Source organism: Gadus chalcogrammus, chromosome 16 (genome assembly GCF_026213295.1).
Source record: "Gadus chalcogrammus isolate NIFS_2021 chromosome 16, NIFS_Gcha_1.0, whole genome shotgun sequence".
Taxonomy (NCBI): domain Eukaryota; kingdom Metazoa; phylum Chordata; class Actinopteri; order Gadiformes; family Gadidae; genus Gadus; species Gadus chalcogrammus.
This window is the reverse complement of record NC_079427.1, coordinates 21,441,856-21,462,439: the sequence shown is the minus strand read 5'-3', so window position 1 is coordinate 21,462,439 and position 20,584 is coordinate 21,441,856. Positions and strand designations below refer to the sequence as shown.

The window sequence follows — 20,584 nt, the reverse complement described above, 5'->3', positions numbered from 1 at the left end:
TTTTCACAGTCTATGGTGGATATACTTTATGTAACAATAACTCTATTTGCATTACCTGCAACGCTTAGATAGAATGCATGTATTTCTTGCTATTTATAAACATAAAGATTAAACTCGTGTTGTTAATATGCCACCATATAAAACTTCAAATACTTACTCTATTTTGTAATAGAGGAAGAAATATGGGCCGAAGTGTATTTGTTTGAACATGATGCTATATGAGAGCAGTTAAAAGTCACTTTATATTTACTCATAGAAAATAATAGAAGCAAGGCTCTTAAAACTATAATTATCTATAGATAACATTTTAGAGCAAAAGAAATATTTCGAAATAGAAGTAGCTCAAATGTTGGTTAATTTATTGTGTAACTCATGACAATTAAACTAAAGACGATGGAAATATCTATGATATAATATGGAATATATGCAATATAGATTATGCAAATATAGATTGCATATCGCCATGGTGGAAACGTATTAAATGTGCCGCCATCTATTGGATGGAGTGAGTGGTGCAGTTATTCTTATTAGTTACAAACAGCGGCTGGACACACACACACACACGCACGCCCGCCCGCACGCACGCACGCACGCACGCACGCACGCACGCACACACGCACACACACACACACACACACACACACACACACACACACACACACACACACACACACACACACACACACACACACACACATATATATATATATGAAGACATCAACAAAATTGAACTATGAAATTATAATTTTCCTTTGCGAAAGTGAAGATGACCATGGGTGTTTGTTATGTCGATTCGTAGCATATCATGTGTCGTATTATTTGTTATTGTTTGTTGCGTTGAAAAGCACCTGCGATGAACAATCTAGCCCCCCAGTAGCTCCCGTGATCATAATTCTTTAGCGCCGCTAGTAGGGCCTATTGCGTTTGATCGGGATAGGTTTCCTTTTTCAAATTCGTAAAATAACGATCTGATATATTGTCAAAGAAACAGTATCAACACGTCCATAGCTATTTTCTTTCGTTGCTTACCAACTTTCAAACTGTGGTAAATGGACACACGCACACACACACACACACACACACACACACACACACACACACACACACACCACACACACACACCACACACACACACACACACACACACACACACACACACACACACACACACACACACACACACACACACACACACACACACACACACACACACACACACACACACACACACACACAGAGTATACTTCAATAATGTCTTCCAGGAATGGGACGAATGAGTATGTTATCTCTTTTTGATACGACATGTGTTTAGTCGTAATCCCCATAGGCCCAATAGTAAACCCAGAAATGTTGAGTACCCTGAAGTTTTATTGCAGAAATGTCATCTATAGACCTAGTGGATGGAATTCAACTTGGTTGCTAAAAGTTGCACTTTGGGCAATTAGCATAATTAGCATACATAGGCAATTAAGGCAAGACACTACAGGTGAATAGGGTAAATAAATAAATAGATATCACCATGAAACTTTCAGAGTTGATTACCTATAATAAGATGAGAAAGAAATGTATTGCATGTTTTTTGTATTTTAATGTATACATATGCAAATGAATGAGGCCATATCTCGTTAAATATGCTCTAATTTGTATGCACACATGTGATAAAGCCAGGTTCAAAATTATTTTTCCAAGGGGGACTGAGTTGGTGAAAACCTTTAAGGAACCTTGTAGGAACCTGTACCTGCTGACCAGTTTGGTGAGCAGACATACATTAAACAAGGGAAAGGACAAGGTGGACTGACTGCATCTCAACCAATGAAGTGCAAGTTGCAGTGTGGATCAATTCCCATCCCATTTGCTCCCACCTTTCCCAGACAGTGGAAGAAATGTATGTAAATCAGGACATTCCAGAAAATTCAGAGGAGGAGGAAAATGTTCATGTGAATGGAAATGTGAAGCAGAGTAGATGGAAACATAAGGAGGAAGGTGAGAGAAGACAAGAAATTGATCGAGGAGATCGCAATAAAATCATGGAGGAGTTCCAGCAACTTTCTCATCCGTTAAAAGAGAACCAGCAAATTCTTTACAACATCGTGAATGGATAAGCGGCACCAGACTCGGTGAACATGCAGAATGCACTTCACAGTGGTGAACAGCAGAGCAAAGATTCTGCAGATTCTCTTCCTGAAGGCTTCCATAGCCACATTGGTAAGAGAATCACAACCATGGAGGTGATGAAGAAAGCTTTGACTGTGAAAGGCAAGCCTATCTACGACATGGAGGCCCTCTTGGCTCGACTCTTAGTCGTGGGGCAGCAGCGTGGCATATAGTTGAAAGATGTTTTTGATCATGAGCTCAGTCCAGTTCCACCATCACTCATTGATGAATTTGGTTGCCTGAGGAAGGGTGACAAGTCTGTCCTTGTCAAAAGATTGGGAGTACCTGATGAAAATGCTCCACTTCCCAATGTTATTCTAGTTGATGGAAGTCAGTTGCTCTATCACATTGTCTGGCCAGTGGCAGGTACGATTAAGGACATTGCCTCAAGCATCAATTCACGCCTCTCCAATGCCTATACTGCAGCAGGAGTTATTGAGACCCTCGTCATCTTTGACCAGTACAATGATGAACCCACTGCTAAGGATCATGAGAGGAGAAGGCGAGGAGTTATTGGTGCAATTGATTATAAGCTGACAGTCAACACACCCCTTCCTTGTCGAGAAGCTGTGATGAAGAGCACATAAACTAAGACCCAGTTATCGCGCCTTCTGTGCACATTTGACCTCACCACTCATAACATCTTATTTGTGAACCACACAGACTGCATTGTGAAGCATGAGGGGGCTGACATCACCCTCATTAGCTACATGCTGCAAGCAGCTGAAGCAGGGGCTCCGACAATACGTATCCTAAGTGATGACACTGACGTATTTGTTCTGTTGGTGTACTGGGCATGGAAGGCCAATGTTCAATCAACAGTGCAGATGGAGAAGTGGAATGGCACCATCCTAAATATAAATGCCACCATCAGAGGATTGGGTGACAGATGTCAAGGTCTCCCGGGGATGCATGCGCTGTCGGGATGTGACACTGGCTCCTATCCATGTGGCAAGGGCAAGACATCTGCGCTGAAAGTACTCCTTGGAAAAAACATTCTTGGTCTCAATACAGTGCTTAGGAAACCTGATGCTACTCATAGTGACCTTAAAGATACTGGGACAGAGTTCTTTATCGCACTGTATGGGCAGAAGAAGGCCAAGTCGATGAATAGAACTCGCTACCAGATCTACAGTCGCAGCAAAAAGCCTCCCAAACTTAAGAAGCTTCCTCCAACTGATGCGAACCTGATGCTGCACATACTGCGTGCTCATCTTCAGGTCATGTTGTGGAAAGCTGCAGGTCAGAGAGAGCCTCCTGCAGAGGCCATAGACATCAGTACGTTTGGGTGGGAGATTGCTAAAGAAGGGGCTGTCATGCCCGCTCTTGCCTTCCAGGCAGTGGCTCCAATAAATCTGCTTGATGTCACCAGTGGTAGCTGCAGCACATTGAAGGCCTGCAGCAAAGGAAACTGCAGCTGCCATGCTGCAAGTATAAGTTGCACTGACTACTGCAAGTGTGAAGGGGGTGATGTCTGCTGCTGCAACCCATTCACAATACATGTACATACCCAAAAAGACCAAGAAGATGAGGCTGAAGGGAATGAGGAAACAAATGATGAAGATGGTGAAGGCTATTGAGTGGGATTGTGTGGTTCTTGTTGTAAAAGTGTGTGTGTGTGTGTGTGTGTGTGTGTGTGTGTGTGTGTGTGTGTGTGTGTGTGTGTGTGTGTGTGTGTGTGTGTGTGTGTGTGTGTGTGTGTGTGTGTGTGTGTGTGTGTGTGTGTACTGCATATAGTTATTTTACAGCGTGTGTGTGTGTGTGTGTGTGTGTGTGTGTGCATGCTGTTTGCAGTTCTTGTATATAGTTATTGTGTGTGTCCTGTAAGCATGCTGTGTAATATATAGTTCTTTCTTTTGCTGTATATAGGTCTTGTATATAGTTATTGTGTGTTTGTCTGTGTGCATGTTGTATAAAGTTCTGTCTTTTGCTGTATATAATTATTTTTGGTTTGTGTGTATGTGCATGCTGTATATAGTTATTTTGCATCTTTGTATGAGGTTTTATGAGACATGGCTGCATTTGCATGTTTAAACATTAAAATACCAAAAACATGCAATTCATTTTTTTCTCATCTTAACATAAGTAATCAACCAAGAAAGTTTCATGGTGATATCTATTATTACATTTTTTTACCCTATGCACCTGTGGTGTCTCGCCATAATTAGCTTATTATGCTAATTATGCAAATTGCCCAAAGTGCAACTTTTAGCAACCAAGTTCAATTCCATCCATTTGGCCTATAGATGACATTTCTGCAATAAAACTTTAGTGTACTCAACATTTCTGGGTTCAAGAAATTACGACTAGACGGACTACACTGACTCAACCAGGAATAGAGCAACCGGTCGTGGTCGGCCACCAGGTGGCAGTGTAACCTTACAGATAACCACAGTGTATCGAAGCATCGCTCATCCTCTGTCATATGTAGGCCAACACATAGCAATTCCAGTTATCATACTTCCCCTCCCTAACTCCCTCAGTCTGGACTTCTTAAATTAAAACAAAAATACTGATTCTTATATAAATACTGGTTGCATGTATAGCATCAGTTAAACAGGTTTTTTAGGGTTTCAGTTACCCGATTCAGTTCTCTGGGGAAAAACAAAAACAAGTCCCATTCCTAATCACTACCACTTCCTTATGAGTCAGTTTCATTTAACCAAGGGTAATAATTTTGTTAATCATCAAATCATGAGGGTTAAATCTTTGATAAAGGAAAATACAATTGCCAACACAAGCACTGTTGAGTTTGACTGTGAAAGGTGGCCTTTGTGTCTCCTAAGGATTAATCCCATGGTGGGATGTTTCTTTAGGGCAATGGAGGACATTACAAAACAAACAAAACCATATCAGGAAACTTTTGAGAGTGCTGATTTTTCAACTCACTGTAAAAGCAGGTCGGAACAAATGGCTCCTTTACCCACAGAGATCTGAGCCCTCGCTTCAGGGAAGAAAGAAATAACAACTATGAATAATAACAGATTTCCATAATATTCAAGTTTTTTGAAAGGCACCAGAAGGAATCATCAATATCTCTGCTTCTGACCTGCCACCGCCCCCCCCCATACACACACATCCACACACACACACACACACACACACACACACACACACACACACACACACCACACACACACACACACACACACACACACACACACACACACACAAACACACACACACACACACACACACACACACCACACACACACACACACACACACACACACACTCTTTGCTTCCTCAAAGTATTATCCTTAGATGAAGCGTGTGAGTGATGTTTGGTTGCAGCACATTTTCTTTCTCACTTTTCATCACTTCAATCCCGTTGGCCTGGCTGTGGTTGTGAAATACAGGGGAATATTTAATGCTGTGTGCTTTCTTTTGCCGCACCCTACCAATTTATCTGTAAAGAAATTCCCAAGAAAAGGTGGATGTTTAACTAAGATAAGCGGAGCGACACCTGGCTCTGCTGCCTCACACAACAGCAACACAGAGGAACAGGGAAGTGGCGTTGCTACAGTAGTGTTCATTAATCATCCATTATCCCGGCTCCTTTCTCATTACCTAAACGATACCAGCCATCAGCCTCCTCTAACGGGTCACCTGCACAATGTGGGTTTGTTGAGTCTTGTAGTGCTCACTAACACCAGGTTATTCAGCCAAATCCTCCCAATGTTGACCCTTTATTCACAGAGTGGGCAGGTGTGAAAGCGCTTTAACAACTCCTCTTCGCCTCTTTTCAAACTGTCTGTCCTGAGAGTCAAGGGCCAGGGGCAGGCCTTACTGTGGCGGGACCAACACTGGGGGGGAGGGAGAGAGGGGGACAGAGAGAAAGAGGGGAGAGGGGGGGAGGGGGAGAGAGAGAGAGTGGGGAGAGGGAGAGGGAGACAGAGAGAGAGAGGGAGAGAGTCATTCAGTTAGTGACAGGGAAGTGGGAGAGGGGCACAGAGAGAGAGAGAGAGAGAGAGAGAGAGAGAGAGAGAGAGCGAGTGAGTCAGAAAGAGAAAGGGGAGAGGGAGGAGGACAGAGAGTGAGTCAGTTAGTGAAAGGGGAGAGTGGATCAGGGCCCTGGAGCGGGTCTGTTTGCTCTGCATGTAGAGGCGTGCTGCAGTCCTCCAAGAACTGACATGCACACACAGGCCCTGCACTAGCAGGACTGCACACACACACACACACACACACACACACACACACACACACACACACACACACACACACACACACACACACACACACACCAACACACCACCACACACACACACACACACACACACACACACACACACACACACACACACACACAGAAAGCTTTAGCATGACAGGTTAATGAGAGGTTATTATTAAATTGGATGTTATAAAAGATTCCGATCCCACTGAAAGATTTGGTTGGACGAGAGGCGGCCCATCACTGCTGGTACAGAGTACCGCACCAATGGGGCTCTAAACCATACCTGTGCTTTCATTGTTCTTAATAACTCCTCACCACTTACCACCATAAGCTGTTAACTCATCCCAGTAACACAGCCAGAGTCCACATACTTTTACCATTTCACTGGAAGCGCGCTATACGGAAATGTACGGAGGCATCCCGCACCCAGGAGGTCTGGTGTGCAGGAGCATGCTTGTGTTGCTTGGCAACAGTCCCAATACCGGTTAGGAGCTATGTGTGTGGGAGGAGCCTTGTGAATCATTCAATAAAAAAAGGAGTCTAATCTGTTCCTTCTAACTGTTCACTAACAAATGGCGCCGGTAGAAGTGTTGTTGGGCCCTGCAGCGGTAACAAGGTTCAGCTGCTACCCGTACAACGCCCTGGAATGCCCCAACACATCCGCCCCAGCCCTGCCCCGAGTCCTGACGGCTGTCTGGAGAACACTCTGGACCAGGTTTACAGTGAACAGCAGTAAAATAAAAAATATATTATCATTTATTAGTGCAAGGGTGTGTGTGTGTGTGTGTGTGTTTGTGTGAGTGAGAGAGAAAGAGAGGGTTTGTGTGTGAGTGTGTGTATATATATATGTGTGTGTGTGTGTGTGTGTGTGTGTGTGTGTGTGTGTGTGTGTGTGTGTGTGTGTGTGTGTGTGTGTGAGAGAGAGAGAGAGAGTGTGCGCCAGCGAGAGCTGAGAGTGTGTGTGTGAGAGAGAGAGAGCGAGAGAGAGGCGGGAGAAGCCAGTAAACCATTGGGGGTAGTGGTCAGTCAAGCCCGCAGTGCAGGTGTTTCCCCCTTCCACCGCTGATAGACTAGGCAGAGGAAGGTTTCAGTCTCAGTCGGCTGACACTCAATTTAGACTCTAGATTTCTGCAGCTGCACTCAATATGCTAATGACTGTTGATGGATGGGAATAGTATGAGCTCTTCTTTTACTTTGATAGCCTTTGGAAGTGTCTGAAGTACTATGAGCCTGTTTATATGAAGTAGGGCTGCTACTATGTGTGCCTGTGATGGGACTGACGCTCTAGTAACGACCCCCCCTGGCAGGTGGAGCAGCAGATCTGCATGCCCACCAGTCATTTCACTCACGTATGCTTCTGGCCATCAGAGAACCTGAGTGGGGAGGGTCGGTGCTTGTGTATGACGAAGTGTTCAAGTAGTGTTAAGCAAGTACTGTTTAAATAGGGAACATGACTACACTCAACATTCATTGCATGCCAAAGGTTGAGGTTTCGTGTATTTGTCTTGGTCATTACACCCTTAACCGTTCCAGTTAACCACATGCTACACTTTTGATCCCACAAAGGGATTATGATGTCTCAGGTATAACAGCTGATTAGCATTCAGATGATGATCCATTTGGAAGTTGACAGGACCACACAAGTTCAAAAACATGTTGCCTTTTAAGCAAAGCCCAATATATATTTTTAAAGAAAAGACATAACTATATTGAAAAGGTTACAAATGTTTTTTAGTTTGAGATGAAGTAAGAGAAAAAAAAACACAAACAGGAGCAGAAATAAAGAATGTTAGAAACAATATGAATATGAGAGAATCGTAGGAACATGGAGCGATGTCATAGCCCTCAGTTTCACCTTCTGAATACCATTTCCTCATGTTTAATATCTCAAACAATGATGCATTTCCAAGTTCTCAAATCTACTCCTTTTGAAGTAGTAACCTTTACATTTTCTCTCAAAATCCATTTACTCTGTGTTAAAGAATAACAATAACATTACACATATTTTGAGTGATATATATTGTCCAATCAATAGTCAATAATAATACTAATCTATAGAGATAATGAGGAAGAAGATAATGAGGAAGTTAGTTAATAATGTTCCATTCACTGTTTGTTTCATGGTTCACGGGCACATTTATAGTTCTTCAGTGAATCATATTCATTTACTTAATAATAATTCATTGAGATTGACAACTATTGATTGGACTATATATATCCCTCTTGTAAACTATTTGTAATGTTATATGTTATTGTTTATCCTTTTTCTCCACAGAGTAAATTGATTTTGAGAGAAAATTGAATATTTGTGAAAGTCTCTTTATTAGAGATAAAATATCAATTCTTTCAAGTCATCCTCAACAGAATGGCTTCGGGGCGAAGCAGACTTATTTTGGGGTGTGGCTGTCGACTGCTGTCCATTGGTGACATTGGTCTCTTTGGTTCATATTTGGTTTAAATGACACAATTTTGGCACAATCTGGTCCCTTGTTGCTGGTTCTCCAGACAGTTCGTATGCGTTACTAAGCAGGGGGGAGAGGGGTTTCTGTAGTTCTTCTTCCCTCTTCAGCTGCGCCTTGAGGTGCAGGTCCAGAAAGAGGCGTTTCACGATGATGTTGGCAGTCTGAGGAAACATGGGTGCTCATTGCCAGGGCGGGTGTTTTTTGGGTTCTCGGTGTGACGTCATTAGCTGTGTGTGCGTATTGGGGGGGGGCGGGTGCAGGGTTAATCATCAGATCCTTCAAACGTGGTCAGGTTGTCGCTTTATGATTTTGGGTTGTTTTTGATGAACCATCTCATGGTGACCCAGACTCACGGCAGAGCATCCGTCCATCACTACAGCTGAGAATGCACTGGGACAAAGGTAAGGGGCATCTCACTGCTCTTCTTGTTACGCTCCAACTGGTCTGTCTCTAGGGCCTCTCATGAGACCCTCACCCTGACCTCCAGTAATGCTTTGGGATTAGTGCTGTCAGGTATCGCCAGCTGTGTTCTATCCTACCGAGCACCTCTAGAGCAACACTGAACAGATCTGAACCGTGCAGTTGGTTTGTCCTCAGGCGGTCTGGCTGCTGGTCTGGCCGCTGGTCTGGCTGCTGGTCTGGCTGCTGGTTTGCCCTCCAGAGGACTGCTTACTGGTCTGGCTGTTGGTTTGCAGCCTACTGGTCTGGCTGTTGGTTTGCAGCCTACTGGTCTGGCTGTTGGTTTGCAGCCTACTGGTCTGGCTGTTGGTTTGAAGCCTACTGGTCTGGCTGTCTGGCTGTTGGTTTGCAGCCTACTGGTCTGGCTGCTGGTTTGCAGCCTACTGGTCTGGCTGTTGGTTTGCAGCCCACTGGTCTGGCTGTTGGTTTGCAGCCTACTGGTCTGGCTGTTGGTTTGCAGCCTACTGGTCTGGCTGTTGGTTTGCAGCCTACTGGTCTGGCTGTTGGTTTGCAGCCTACTGGTCTGGCTGATGGTTTGCAGCCTACTGGTCTGGCTGTTGGTTTGCAGCCCACTGGTCTGGCTGTTGGTTTGCAGCCTACTGGTCTGGCTGTTGGTTGCAGGTGCGAGCCCTCGTGGTCTCGTGAGGCCAGCTCTAAGGTCAAGGATCAACCGCAAGAGATCCAAGGTTCACTTCTTACCGTTTATAATATGATATGCAGATTATAAAATCAATTATTCTATTTAACACAGCACATTTCAAAATGCACATTTCAACAGATTCAAAAGCAAGAAACAATACGACATTGTGCAGATCAATTCAACAGTCCTATTATTTTGGACAACGGGAATTTTATTCTGTGGAAATTGGGGTGTACAGTCTGCCCTCCTGAACTGTAATCTTGATATGCAAAATGTGAAGCGCGGAATCATGCTCCCCAGCTGGGAAGGTTCCTCTTTTGATTAGGTTCCTGCCAGTTTGTGTGTGTGTGTGTGTTGGTCTTGTGTTGGGTGTGTGTGTGTGTGTGTGTCTGTGTGTGTGTGTGTGTGTATGGGTGTGTGTGTGTGTGGGTGTGTCCAGTGTATCTATCTATGTGTGTTTATAAATGTGTGTGTGTTTGTGTGTGTATGTGTGTTTGCGTTTCTTTAATAAACACTTTACCTCTGCAGCAGCTGTCAATATAATATTGTGAATGTGTGAGTGACTCCATCAACACCGCTCATAGTGACCTGTTTCTTGGTAAAGTACTACAACCTAATCAAGTTAGTATCCGTAACCCTGGTCTGATGATTGAACATTTTAATGGGTATGTGTTTTTTGCGCGTCTTTGCCTTAGCATAGCTGTTATTGTGCAGTTATTATATACACTGCTCCCCATGTCTCTGTATCACTGTCAGACCCTCACTGCTCCTCTCTGCATCACTGTCAGACCCTCACTGCTCCTCTCTGCATCACTGTCAGACCCTCACTGCTCCTCTCTGCGTCACTGTCAGCTCCTCACTGTCAGTCACTGTGGACAGAAGCGTCTGCAGAATGACACATGAGAGCAGATCTTGCTGATATCCGGCGCCTCTCGGCACGTCATCGGCTTTGTGTGTCTCATTGTTTTGGGTAAGGGAGTGTACTGGGTCGCTGACCAATTAGGTCCTTAGTCGCTGATACTCTTAGGGAAAATACTTTCGGTGGCACTCCACTATGCTATCACCTGGGGGTTTGATGTGAGAATGTGATGGCTGTTGGTTCTTCTTCATCACACTCTCACCAACCGCCCTGCCTGCTGGGGCCAAGGGCGGGAGACTCGTTTACAAGGCAGGCTGATGAAACCAGCAGGTGTTGCAGATTAGGATCTGCTGGGAACACGTGGTCCATTGAACGGGACATCAGCGCTGCTCTGTAGCTGCTGAGTAGGAGGCGGTTCACACACAGCCCCCCCTTTGTTCTGCCGCTGAGCCACAAGGGATCACATTCCCTGATTGCGTTGTGTTGTTGACGTCCATGCTGTAGGTGTTTGATATCCAGGGTGGTTAACTTGATGTATGGGTTGTGTCTGCAGACCCTGAGCCCCAAACACCACCCTTATCATCAGGTAAACCCGCCTGAAAAGGAGTTCCATCTGATTGAGGTTCAATTGTAATTGTTTCAGATAACGTGTCACATCTTCTCGAGGTAACAAAGAGGTGTAGAGAAAGTGAGGTATGTGGGTGTAGGCGTCTCCCCTCTCTTCCAGACCAGGTCGCAGGTGGATGTGTTGAAACCAGTTGACTATCAGAGCAGATGTCTCATGTTGGCACGTCAGGGATCCCCCCCTGTGTGTGTGCTGATGGCTGGTTTATCCTGCGTGCATTGGTTCCCCGATGCAACCTGACCCAGTCCCAGAGTCCAATCAGACTCGGCCAGCTGAGGCTTCTTCAAGCAGGCGTCATCACGCACACTCCACAGTATGATGCTATTTACGTGCACATGCACAATCTCTGAATGAAAAAGAGTGAGGGAGTGTGAGAGAGGGAAGACGAGGAGAGGGAGAAGGAGGGGAAATTAGGGATAATGGAGAGAGAGAGAGAGCTGGGAGGATATAGAGGGAGAGGGAAGAGAGAGAGGGGGAGAGAGGGAAAACACTGAAGTTAACGTAGATGAAGTTCAAAAGAAATGGTTCTTAAGTAAAGAGATCCCTGCGGTCATGTCTCATCTCTTCCAGTTTTCCTGACAGTCAACAACTGCCACTCACAACACATTCAAAGATGTCTAACCCATGTTGGCCTCTGAGAATTATTATGGCCTTGGGGATAATGAGGTGTGTGTTTGTGTGTGTGTGTGTGTGTGTGTGTGTGTGTGTGTGTGTGTGTGTGTGTGTGTGTGTGTGTGTGTGTTTATGTGTGTGTGTGTGTGTGGGTGTGTGTGTGTGTGTGGTTGTTTTTATGGAGTTCTGTTCATGCGTTTGTTTCCATGTTAAATCTTGCCTTTAAAGTTGCCATGCAAAACCTGTCTGATGGACCCTTATTCTTACACAGACTCAGTGAAGTGTCTAAATCTACTATGGTTTGCTAGGTATCACTGCAGAATGGCGGACGCTAGCAGTAAACAGTTATTAAGGATAACTAGTGACTTGATAGCTCACTTGATAGTGATATTGAAATGTTTAAGAGTTTACCATTACACTTTGGCATAAAAAATACTTCCAGTAGTTATCTCACTAGCTAGCTCAGGTGTTCTGTATGGCTTCAGTGGGGTACAATAGAACTAGAAGCAACTCATAGTGATGCTTTATGTTCATAAATTGTTTGGATAACCACGAGGCTCATTCTAGAGGAGGCTTCCTTAAGCAGTTTGATGACGACCACAGAGCGCTTTACAGCAATGGGGTCGAACAACACGATAAACAACCCAGAACAACCCAGAACACAGAACGGAGAAGAGGCCCTAACTGGCCCTTTGTGTGGTCCCTAGCCCCTTTGGGCCCAGGAGACACGTGTGTAGTCCCGAGCCCCTTTAGGCCCGGTAGATCTGTGGCCCCAAGCGGTGTATGGGAACCCGTGTAGTCCAGAGAGTGGCGTCTGTGGCATGCAGGAGCTGCGGCCTTCATGCATGAACCTGCCTCTGAGCAGGTTCATGCATGAGCTGAGCTGTCAGAGGGCCAGCGCCTTCTTCACTGAACTCCTTCTTCTTCTTGTGTCTCCTACCTTCTCCCCCCCCTCCCCCCCGTGACCTCCAGCACTGCCGGCCCCCGGGCCCCCGCGGCCGTACCAGGGTGTGCGGGTGAGAGACCCCGTCAGAGAGCTGCTGAGGAGGAAGCGAGGCCTGGAGCAGCAGGACGGCCCCGGGACAGCACCCCCTGCTGTGGTGAGGAGGGAATGACAATCAGTTTCTTTTGATATTTTTTCCAATCGTAGGCAAGATTTTAATATACATCAATAAATTAATATATAATTAATATCTTTTAAGACATAAATATATTGTACAATAAAGTATATGTATACATCATATATCAAAGGGCTAATAAACCTCTAGTTCCCCTTAAAGGGGCAGTGTGTTGGATTAAGTGGCTATGGGTGATTTCAACCAGCTGACCGGCCCCCCTCTCAACCTTTCCAATGGCGTAGGAGAAGTTACTCTCGGCCGTGGGGTCTGTCAGGGCCCGAAGGGTATTCCTAAGCTATGTCATTACAACAGCATAGATTAGCCAAGGGTCAAGTTGTGAGGTTCCCTCATAGATCCTTTGGGGGTGTCATAAATATTAGGCCTGTTAAGCCCTTTGAGACTGTAAAGGTGATTAAGGGCTATACATTTAAGTAGGAGGGAGGCCGCACTATGCATAAATCCACTTTTATTTTTGCACAAACATGAATGATGATATGATATGAAATAGGCTGTCCCATTCAAAGGGGTGTGTCCTAACTGGAACTTGGCCAGGTCGTGTTTCCAATGAGAGCTCACACCGGCGCTTCATACAGCCGCCATATACCCTCCAGCACCGCCTAGAGCCTTCCTCCATCCCCAGCCTCCTACCGACCTGGGTCCTCCGCTGGGCCTCCCTTCCTAATGTCTCCTGTCATCTGGCCCACTGCTGTGGAGCTCTGCATCCCCGAGGGACCAAGGCCCAGAGAGACTCCTCCACCCTGTTACATGAGATGGAGCAGGGGAGAGGATGAGATGGAGCAGGGTGGAGAGGATGAGATGGAGCAGGGTGGAGAGGATGAGATGGAGCAGGGTGGAGAGGATGAGATGGAGCAGGGTGGAGAGGATGAGATGGAGCAAGGTGGAGAGGATGAGATGGAGCAGGGTGGAGAGGATGAGGTGGAGCAGGGTGGAGAGGATGAGGTGGAGCAGGGTGGAGAGGAGGAGATGGAGCAGGGGGGAGAGGATGAGATGGAGCAGGGTGGAGAGGATGAGATGGAACAGGGGGGAGAGGAGGAGATGCAGGGCGGGGCCGCAGGGGCCGATGGGCGTACGATGTTCAGGAGGCATCAAGGTCTGACAGAGGGCCACGACGATGAAGTCCCTGCCCTGGGCCCAACCCAACTTGTTGTTGTAGGGACAACCCAGGACGTTTCTATTCATATATGTCGTTAGCCTCATAGCATGAGTGCCTAAAGCCTATTTTAGGGTTGAACTTGTATCAAGTGTCCAAAATGCCTAAGGCAAATAGATGACTGCGGCAGATAGTGATTATGGAATGTAAAAAGCACTCTGATTGGATAAGGGTATAGCCAATGACAAAGGGAATCAGCAGCGTTAGGAGAGTAGAGTTGGGATGGATATCACAAGTTGCCCAAAATATGACTTAGGCAATTATGTTATGAGGCTAACGATGCACATTTGTTGTTAAAGTTAATCATAGACATTGAATGGCGCTTTAAAGGTTTTTTGAAGGGTGAGTGCATCAATAAAAAACTTTAGGTAAATAATGAACCTTTGGAATGGATTGTTCGGCAGAGCCAACAAAAATACTTTGTCCTAGTCCGTCCAAAAGAAGACGAAAAATAAATAATAAGTCATCCCTGAGTCACTCTAAAATCAATGTCTTTATTGAAAGAACATCATCAGCTACGTAAAATAACGCGTCCATATCCATCACCATGGCAATGATAGAAATCCATGCATTAACTAACAAACTAAACTTCATATGCATCCAATGAACAAAGATTATGAAAATAAAGTGCACATATCTGACTGGAAATGTGATCAAGACACATTAAACAGACACATTGTGTTTGGCAGACGGAAACTTTTTAGTTTCTTTGAAAATGTGAAAGAATCGTGGATCGGGGACGCTGTACCATGGTACGACCATGTTGGTCATTGTGTGTCTCTTCTGTCGTTTGTGTTGGGGAACAGCTTGTAATTCAGTCGGGACAGTGGAGATAGGTTGTGCATACCAGTTGCATAGCAAAACAACAAACAAACTCCCCTCACGTATCCATGTTCGGCCATTCCTATTCTGTGGTATTTACTGACGGTTGGGTTGGACCTGTTTCTGAACAATTTTCTTATCCGATTACTGACAGTTATGAATAATAGATGACAAATAGGAGACACAGTGAACATCCCAACCCCACCTCCTAGAGGAGAAGAGCTGAGGAGAACCACCATTAATGCAGAAGTAGGCCTACCCGAAACCAGCAGCGGGGGGATTTTATCCTTATGTAATGCAGGGGTTTTTCCATGACGGTTGCAGCCATTCCCCTGCATTGCCCCAGGGTTGGGCACTGGGCCTTATGCAAAGCAGTTCTCAGCTGGGCCACAAGCCTCCTGCTCTTTATCCATCAGGCCTGCCAAGGGACACGCTGCACCACACACAGTCAAGTGCACACATGCACCATACAAACACACAGACACACTCACACACACACACACACACACACACACACACACACACACACACACACACACACACACACACACACACACACACACACACACACACACACACACACACACACACACACACACACACACACACACACACGCACAAACACAGACATGCACGGACTCACTGTATAAAGCTAATTCACTTTTGAATCTCTCCCTCTCTCCACCTCTACCTCATTCTCTCTCTCCTTCTCCCTCTCTCCCTCTCTCTACCTTCTTCTCCCTCTCTCCCTCTCTCTACCTCCTTCTCTCTCTCTATCTCTACCTTGTTCTCTATATTCTCTATTCTTATTTTGTTCGTTTATAATTCATTTTGTTTATTTCTAATGTAAGAATGATTTTGTGTTTGACAGCAGCAGCTGTGAATGCTGTATATAATAGAAGCAGCCATGTATAGCATGGACTGCCTTAAAGAGGGATTGGGCAACTTCAACTTTACCCTGAATCTTCAGCATGAGTGGATGTTAATGCATGTATTTATCCAGATATTTACTGTTTACTTCTGACTACAAGCTTTTGAGCATCCGCAGTAAGACTTCTTACCCATACCGTTGTTTCTAACCTGCCTGTTCACAGTGGGTTCTGTCACATTGTTTTACTATGAAAATGTTATACGTTGTACAAATTGCTGATTGAAAGATGTTTCACCCTCCAAAGATAACTTAATAAAGTATGACACATACACACACACACACACACACACAGATCGTAACGATGTCATGCATGCAACTGCCTCTTATCAGTATTACTGTAGACACCATTGGTTTTTATACAACAATGCATGTGAAGTATAGCATCAACTTAGAAACACCATTTTTCTATCGCTCCATGTAGTGATTTATATGTGTCGTTCTATTTTCCTGCAGGATGCGTCTCCACACCATAACCCCTCCCCCTACACACCAGTCAGTAAGTCCCCCCTCTCAAACAACAGCAGGGACCCCCCTCAGCTGCTCCAACCATTATCACCTCTTAAACCCATATCACCTCTTAAACCCATATCACCTCTTAAACCCATATCACCTCTTAAACCCATATCACCTCTTAAACCATATCACCTCTTAAACCCATATCACCTCTTAAACCCCTATCACCTCTTAAACCCATATCACCTCTTAAACCATACCACCTCTTAAACCATATCACCTCTTAAACCCATATCACCTCTTAAACCCATATCACCTCTTAAACCCATATCACCTCTTACACCATATCACCTCTTAAACCTGTATCACCTCTTAAACCCATATCACCTCTTAAACCATATCACCTCTTAAACCCATATCACCTCTTAAACCCATATCACCTCTTAAACCATTATCACCTCTTAAACCCATATCACCTCTTAAACCCATATCACCTCTTAAACCCCTATCACCTCTTAAACCCATATCACCTCTTAAACCCATATCACCTCTTAAACCCCTATCACCTCTTAAACCCATATCACCTCTTAAACCATACCACCTCTTAAACCATATCACCTCTTAAACCCATATCACCTCTTAAACCCATATCATCTTAAACCCATATCACCTCTTAAACCATATCACCTCTTAAACCTGTATCACCTCTTAAACCCATATCACCTCTTAAACCATATCACCTCTTAAACCCATATCACCTCTTAAACCCATATCACCTCTTAAACCATATCACCTCTTAAACCCATATCACCTCTTAAACCATATCACCTCTTAAACCATATCACCTCTTAAACCTGTATCACCTCTTAAACCATATCACCTCTTAAACCCGTATCACCTCTTAAACCCGTATCACCTCTTAAACCCATATCACCTCTTAAACCCATATCACCTCTTAAACCATATCACCTCTTAAACCTGTATCACCTCTTAAACCATATCACCTCTTAAACCCGTATCACCTCTTAAACCCGTATCACCTCTTAAACCCATATCACCTCTTAAACCCATATCACCTCTTAAACCCATATCACCTCTTAAACCATATCACCTCTTTAAACCTGGTAAAATCTTAAACCATCTTCCCTCTTACACCATATCACCCTCTTAACCTGTTCTTCACCTATTAAAACATACACTATTAAAACATACACCTCTTAAACCATATAAATCCTTAAAACCATATCCCTCTTAAACCAGTGTATCACCTCTAAAACCATATCACCTCTTAAACCCATATCACCTCTTAAACGGACAGGTTGCTCTGGGTTCGGGGGCCAGAGTGGCGCCGTGGACACAGGACGGGGCCCCGGCCACGGGGGAACTGGGCAGTCCAGCACCCAAGGGAGCACGACATGCCAGCCCCCACAGTTCCTAACAGCCTGCACGGCCTGGTGCCAGGGACTGCGGCCGCAGCCATACCTCCGCCCCGGGCCCTCGTCGTACAGGTGTCACTGGGTCTGCGGGGGAGGTGTACATGAAGACCCTGGGCCCCAGCTACGCCCTGGTGGGACCTCCCCACACCCTGCTGACCTACACGCACGCCCCCCTCCTCACAGGCCTGGGGGTGAGTGGCCTCCGCAGCCCCCCCCCTTCTGACTGAAGGCTGGGACTGTTCTCATCCTCACTCTAAAGTGGCGTTGATATATTGAAGGATATTTAAGACTTAAATATAGTGGATTTTTTATTTGTAATACTACATTATTATTTCTCTTTATAATAAATGAAAGAAAATAATAATCCACATAGATTCCCCCCCTCCCCCCCCCCGCTCCTCAGATGGAGGGTCCGGACGCTGGGCTCACCTACTTCCCCTGGGGGGCCCCACCCCTTGCCTCCATTTCCACCCTGCCCCCCCCCGCTGTTCAGCTGGCGGCCCGCTCTGTACCCTGGCCCTGCTCCGCCCTGGTCCACAGGCCCCTGTCCGGGCCCGGCCCCGGCCCCGTACCTGGGGCCTTTGTGAGTGCCACGCTGCCCAAAGCTGAGGTTTTCCAGGAGCCAGAGAGGTCGGTCTTTCCCCAGCCGGTCCGAGAGGACCCCAGCCCACACCGGCACCACCCAGACCTGGAGGCCTCGATGGAGCGGGCCCCCGGGCCCCTTGATCACCTGGTGGAGCAGGGCCCCGGGCCCCTTGATCACCTGGTGGAGCATGCCCCCGGGCCCCTTGATCACCTGGTGGAGCAGGGCCCCGGGTCCCTTGATCACCTGGTGGAGCAGGGCCCCGGGCCCCTTGAACACCTGATGGAGCAGGGCCCCGGGCCCCTTGATCACCTGGTGGAGCAGGGCCCCGGGCCCCTGGATCACCTGATGGAGGCCTCGATGGAGCAAGGCCCCGGGCCCCTTGATCACCTGATGGAGCAGGCTCCCGGGCCCCTTGATCACCTGGTGGAGGCAGAGGTGAAGCAGGGCCCCGGGCCCCTTGATCACCTGGTGGAGCAGGCTCCCGGGCCCCTTGATAACCTGGTGGAGGCAGAGGTGGAGCAGGCTCCCGGGCCCCTTGATCACCTGGTGGAGGCAGAGGGGGAGCAGGGCCCCGGGCCCCTTGATCACCTGGTGGAGGCAGAGGTGGAGCAGGGCCCCGGGCCCCTTGATAACCTAGTGGAGCAGGGCCCCGGGCCCCTTGATCACCTGGTGGAGGCAGAGGTGGAGCAGGGCCCCGGGCCCCTTGATCACCTGGTGGAGCGGGAGATGGAGCCCATGAACCCACTGGAGAGACTTCTGGAGGAGCCCGATGAAGGGGGGTCAGGAAGGGGGTTCCGGAGAGGTTCAGGAGCTCTCTGTTCTCAGTCCATATTTGACCCGTTGACCTAAAACCACTGGTATTGTGTCAATAGGTCGTAATCAATATGATGCACTCAACATATTACTAAATGTAGTTATTCATGAAACTAAGAACTTGTTGGTATCATGACCCTTAAACATTATTTTTTTGAACATGTGTTATTCTGAAATATTCGGTATGTTGTGCAGATTATTTAATCAAACTGGCGGAAAGTGTCTAATCTATAAATGCAGTTTCCTTTTTTTTAAGGGCACTGTACTTTCTATCATTTATACACCACTATATAATATATATTATCCACGAAAACTAGAGTAGTAGATGTTTTTGTTAAATGGTTTCTTGTAATCTTGTAATTTTTTGTTTAAGCGTAAAATCAAACGTGTGGTTAAATTCAGCCTTGTTATATGTAGTGGTACAAAATGCTATGGAAAATACTTCAATGTTCAATGTTTAATGGCAGACATAACTGGTACCTGTATTTCTGTCTCTTTCTTTCGCCGTGTTTTGTTTATCCAGGGTGGCAGAACACAATGGCTCACAGACTATTTTGTTAAAGTCCAAAAAATAAAGAATTATCCAACTGCCATCCCTTTACCTCAGTTATTTACCCAATGATGCAGTGGGTCTGATGCAGTGGGTCCGATGCAGTGGGTCCGATGCAGTGGGTCCGATGCAGTGGGTCTGATGCAGTGGGTCTGATGCAGTGGGTCGGTTGCAGTGGGTCCGATGCAGTGGGTCGGTTGCAGTGGGTCCGATGCAGTGGGTCTGATGCAGTGGGTCTGATGCAGTGGGTCCGATGCAGGGGGTCCGATGCAGTGGGTCCGATGCAGTGGGTCCGATGCAGTGGGTCTGATGCAGTGGGTCCGATGCAGTGGGTCTGATGCAGTGGCTCTGATGCAGTGGGTCCGATGCAGTGGGTCCGATGCAGTGGGTCCGATGCAGTGGGTCCGATGCAGTGGGTCCGATGCAGTGGGTCTGATGCAGGGGGTCCAATGCTGTGGGTCTAATGTTGTATGTAAATTGCAAGTGTGTGTTGCCAATAATGGAACCTAGGGGACATCTTTACCATTCATCCTAAGATTGGTGTCCATAGCCTTCTTCTGTTTGTCATAGTTCTGCATACATACATATCAAATCACAAAATACCGCTTATATCATTTGAGTTGATTGTGCCTTGTTGTGCGTGTACTTGACCCTATGGGTTAAGTTGTGTCTCATTCTCACCAGAGGTGGCATGCCCCCTGAGGGATCCAGCCACTCAG

General features: G+C 46.2%; 1 protein-coding gene across 1 annotated transcript; it reads left to right on the top strand.

Moving 5' to 3' along the window:
* Positions 1 to 9,088: 9,088 nt before the first annotated feature.
* On the top strand, positions 9,089 to 19,901 carry LOC130405657 (cardiomyopathy-associated protein 5). The gene is made up of 6 exons (XM_056610831.1): positions 9,089 to 9,191; positions 12,958 to 13,085; positions 16,481 to 16,523; positions 17,799 to 17,888; positions 17,989 to 18,107; positions 18,320 to 19,901. The coding sequence occupies exons 1-6, from the start codon at positions 9,176 to 9,178 to the stop codon at positions 19,349 to 19,351; spliced, it is 1,428 nt and encodes a 475-aa protein (XP_056466806.1). The 5' UTR covers positions 9,089 to 9,175; the 3' UTR covers positions 19,352 to 19,901.
* The last annotated feature ends 683 nt before the right edge of the window (positions 19,902 to 20,584 follow it).

Bases quoted from the DNA above. Each gene is read 5' to 3' on its own strand.
- LOC130405657 (XM_056610831.1), top strand. The intron at 17,889-17,988 runs GCACGACATGCC...CTCGTCGTACAG, and splicing joins GCAGTCCAGCACCCAAGGGA to GTGTCACTGGGTCTGCGGGG. The intron at 18,108-18,319 runs GTGAGTGGCCTC...CCCGCTCCTCAG, and splicing joins CCCTCCTCACAGGCCTGGGG to ATGGAGGGTCCGGACGCTGG.